At 45.4% G+C, this 4,455-nt stretch overlaps 1 protein-coding gene across 1 annotated transcript; it reads right to left on the bottom strand.

The window, feature by feature from the left end:
- Positions 1-232: 232 nt before the first annotated feature.
- HOXA3 (homeobox A3) lies at positions 233-3,903 on the bottom strand. The gene is made up of 2 exons (XM_008937972.1): positions 3,313-3,903; positions 233-1,883 (listed from the first exon to the last, which is right to left on the bottom strand). Exons 1-2 carry the CDS (start codon positions 3,782-3,784, stop codon positions 1,114-1,116), a joined length of 1,242 nt encoding a protein of 413 aa, XP_008936220.1. The 5' UTR covers positions 3,785-3,903; the 3' UTR covers positions 233-1,113.
- Positions 3,904-4,455: the final 552 nt, after the last annotated feature.

The following is a 4,455-nucleotide window of genomic DNA, read 5'->3' as shown; positions in this document are numbered from 1 at the left end:
AGGGGGCGGCGGCCGCCGCCGCTGGCCGGGAAACCCTGCTGGGGGGGAGGAAATAATAATAAAAAATCCCTCTCCCTGCCTACGAAATGCTGAAAAGGCGTCGCGGGGCCCTCGGGTGGGCGAGTGGATCCTCGTGTGAGTTTACAGACGAGTTTCCCAGCTCCCCACGTCATGAAGGGCTCTCCCTTCCCTTGCGCTGCGAAGAACATGTTCTTAACTCTTTATTATTCAGAATAAAAACTTTATTTTTTATTTTTTTTTTTTTTTCAGAACGTGAGCAGCAAGGAATGTATAATTTTCAAAACAAATCTATCCTTTCCAGCCTCACACGCTTTCCACCTAGCTGGAGCATACAAGCATGAAGTATCCAAACCGTGATCTTTTTTCCCAGATTTTATTGCATCGTCATCATCATCGTTATCATCGTTATTAATAAAAGGAGTTATAGTTTCCTTTCAAATGATATTTCCTACGCGTGCCGATATGCCATGTAACATATGGCCAGGTAAATGCCTCCTGAATATTCAGGGTACAGGTTTTTTTATATATATATAAATATGAACAAATGGGGATAAATAAAATTTTAAACACTTAGATTATTCAATGTTTGCAAAAAAAAAAAAATAAATAAATCTGAATGTTCACCAGCATACACACATTGAAAGACTTACACGTATTAATAAGTGTCCAGGGAGTCCCTGTCCAAGCGCTTTTGATGTCTTTCTCGCTATTTTAAAAGAAGTGCAATAAAAAAAAATTGCTTCCCCGTGGGATCAATCATGTACGAACAAATTCACATTTAAGAATTCCTTTTATAGAAAATTTGTTCATATACCCTGTTTTGATAAAAGTGTAGAAGGTAAAGTATAAAGCCTCTGCATACTCCCAAAGTGAGACACAAGGCTATAAATATCCACTAGTGAAACTATAGAGCAATTCAAGCAACATATATTGCTACGTCACATAAACTAGAAATCGCTTTTACCAAAGGAAACAAAACAAAACAAACCGAACAAAAGAAACAAGAAGGGAAAGGGAGGGCACATGGTGGGGGGGAGGAATAGTACTTTCCAAAAGCTGGGGCTTGGTGTTCCACTTAGTGACTCCTGTCTCTTACAGATGGGTGAGTTTGGGCGCTTCCTGAATTCTTCCCTGAGAAGGATGGTGAGCAGTAAGGTCTGTGTATGTTGGGTGTGGATCGCAAGGTCCATGGTGGTGATTGTTGGCCATTGGCCCAGCCCCGCTGTAGTCCATGTTGGCAGAGGGAGGATGAGGGAGATGAGTTAGACCAAAGATGGAAGGCCCAGAATTGGTCATGGTCTCCACGTAGTTGCCCCCTACGTAGACGGGGCTTCCCTGTATGTGTGGATTCCCATAACCGTTGCCTTGAAGAGGATGAGTATCATATTCAGGTGTCACAGCTGCAGTCCCCGTGTATCTCTTTTGAGGAGGTGGGCAATTATTAAGAGGAGCAGTATACGATGCAGGGATGCCATAGGTGTTTTGATGAGGCTTGTTAAATGGCGGAGGCGACTGGGGCTCGTAGGGGACACTGTTTACTAAAGAATGCATAGAGTTTAGATATCCCCCAGCAGCTGGAGGGACAGGGCTTCTGCTTGGGGACTGTCCTCCTGAAGAGGTCATCATGCCCTTGCCCTTTTGATCCTTTTTGTATTTCATTCTACGGTTCTGAAACCAGATTTTGATCTGTCTTTCTGTGAGATTGAGCAAATTAGCCATCTCTACCCTTCGTGGCCTGCAAAGGTACCTATTGAAGTGGAACTCCTTTTCCAGTTCTACCAGCTGGGCACTTGTGTAAGCTGTACGGGCTCTCTTAGAGGAGGCTTGCCCTGGAGGGCTTTTGTCACCAGCACAGCTCTCACCTATGCAAATCACACAAAGAACACAATCAGCACAGCGAACCCCAACACAGCAACTAGAGATGATGGCCAACAACACCAAGACCTGGAGAGTCCAGCTCTCAGACACAAGACACTCATGTGAGCAATGAGTTCTCCCCCATGGTCTGAGCTCAGTTGTACCAAGCTACAAGCCTCAACAGACTTCTTTCCCCTCATTAGTGTCGCAGTATGACTATATTTGCTTCCTTTAAAAATTACAGTATACAAGGTATCTTGAGATTTGCTTAAAGGAGTAAGAAAGCTTCAGGGAAACAGTGGGGGTTAAAAACTCTGAAGGTGTACCTAGGGGTCTGCTAATACAGTGGCATCAGGGTCTAGAACTAGCTGTTCTCCATTGCTGTGAAGACCTGCAGCCCTCTTTTTTCTGATAACTGTTGATATACACTCATCAGCTAGAGGTGTCTAAAAGTTAGGTATCTACAATATAGCATTATAACATATGAGCATAGAATTGACAGAACAGTGTTTCTATCACATCTAGCATATAGCATAAACATATGGTAGTGATTGGGAAGCATCACAGACGTAAGGGGAACAAACAGAGGCTAAGCTTTCATATAAGCACACAGATATATTTAAATGTTACTGCTTTTTAATAAAATAAATACATGATATGGAAGGCTGTAAACAGCAGTCTTACCAGGGCTTTAAAAAGCAGACTGGCAAAGACATTTGCTAAAGTTTTCAAGGCATATTTTGCAAAGAAAAAGAGGAAGAGGTTAATATAAACCCAACTGCCGGGCATTGGAACTACCACCAATTTTATCAGTTTGGGTTTCCTCGCTTAATGAAAGCACTGATATACACTTTCATCCCTCAAATAATATTTTACAGGCCAAAGTTTATGGCACCCCAGAAATATTTTTTTGTTTACCAGGCTTGTAACTTTGCCAATCAGCTTGTTAAAATAGGAAGAGGTTCTGACTGCCTGCAGGGCATTGATCCTGCCTGCACGTGATTATGAGCTATTTTATTCCTGTTACACTTCAGCAGAGATAGGTCACTGTCTTATTAATCTAACAGCACTGTGCCAACAAAGTACTCGGGACAGGCCTCTGGCTTAAGGCCTGGGCTGCTCCACACTGACACGATTTACCGGAGGGAGGATTACCTAGGAAATGTGATAGATGGAGGAGGGCATGAGCGTTTTAGCCACTAGGAAACAAAATCACTTTGGACTCATCCTGCAAGATCAGGAAAGTTTCACAGGGAGTGGTTTGCTCACTGAGCTCTCCTTGTGTGTGGTGGCAACCCCTTGAGGGGCTCAACTTGGAGAGGAAAAAAGCCCCCTCCCTCTCCAAAGTGAAGGTAGTCAGGTTTGCCCTCCTCCTCACCCAATGCATGGCCAGCCCAAGGATACCCAAGGGAGAGGGGGGAGTGTGTTTCATACCTGAACTGGAACTGCTGTTTTTCTGCTTTGTGTTTTGCCGAGACTCTTTCATCCACGGGAATATCTGTTTGGACATCGTGGGCGAGTTAAGAGCTGGGCTTTTGGTGGGGTTGGCCGGGGCAGGGTTGCTGCTGGCATTTTGAGATGGCGATGTGGAGGACGGAGGTGGAGGTTGTGCCTGCTGGGCTGGAGGCGGCTGCGGTGGGGCCTGTGGGTCAGCAAGGCTGGGGGGCTGGAGAGGCTGGCTGGGGAGGGTCCTCATGCAACTCTCACTGATGTCATTGGCCTTGTGGTGGGACACAGAGCTGCCAGGGGACTGGAGGGAGCACGCGGGGCGGTGGTACTCAGTTTCCACAAGTGATGAAGATGGAGGATATTGCTGCTGACTCGCATTATAAGTGAAACCATTTGCTCCTTGGTAAGGGTAGGCACCATAGATTGCAGAGCTGTCGTAGTAGGTCGCTTTTTGCATTTCGTTGTTTCCCAATATTTATTTCGCAAACTGACAGGGTCTTGACACCCTTGGAGAATAACATTGGCACCCCTCTGTCACGTGGCACTCTTCCTCCAATGGCCTCTCCGGGCAGACCTGGGGTGTGGGGAGAGCAGAGCAGGGTGAAGAAATGGTACAAATCCATCTTACTTTCAATAGCTAAGTGACATGAAAGCCATAAAAGAAAAAGTGGTCAGCAATATTTAGCAGCATGACTTGGCCTCAGGCACAGAGCATTTCGATATAAAAGCTGCCTGGATTTTCTGGCAGCTACAAATATGTGCTTTGCTGCATCGGGATAAGGGCTTTCTAGGTTTTTTTCTTTCTTCTTAAGAAACAGGGTAGGGCACCACATGGCAAAAGGGTTGATAGTTTATCATCGAGAGGCTGTTTTAATACCGGTCTCTGAGATAAGGGTGATCGAGGAATTGGTAATGTGAAGGGGCTGGGCTGTTCCTTCATTACAGCTCTAGGATCAAACCCCCTCCTGTAATGAGCACCTTTTTATTTTTAGCCTTTCTCTCCAGGTTATGGTTCTCCATACAGTTTCAAAGGAATATGCGACATCGTTCCCATCTACGTGGGGCAGGGGCAGGAGCAGAGTGGAAAGGTTTCCTAGCAGAGTGGAAAGGTTTCCTAGCCAGGGATAT

The sequence above is a fragment of the Merops nubicus genome, unplaced genomic scaffold (assembly GCF_000691845.1).
Source record: "Merops nubicus isolate BGI_N331 unplaced genomic scaffold, ASM69184v1 scaffold25353, whole genome shotgun sequence".
In the NCBI taxonomy this organism is placed as follows: domain Eukaryota; kingdom Metazoa; phylum Chordata; class Aves; order Coraciiformes; family Meropidae; genus Merops; species Merops nubicus.
Note: the sequence above shows the minus strand (reverse complement) of the source record. Positions and strands in the feature narration are given on the sequence as shown.

Bases quoted from the DNA above. Each gene is read 5' to 3' on its own strand.
- HOXA3 (XM_008937972.1), bottom strand. From the start codon at position 3,784: ATGCAAAAAGCGACCTACTACGACAGCTCTGCAATCTATGGTGCCTAC. The intron at 1,884-3,312 runs GTATGAAACACA...TGATTTGCATAG, and splicing joins AAACAGCAGTTCCAGTTCAG to GTGAGAGCTGTGCTGGTGAC.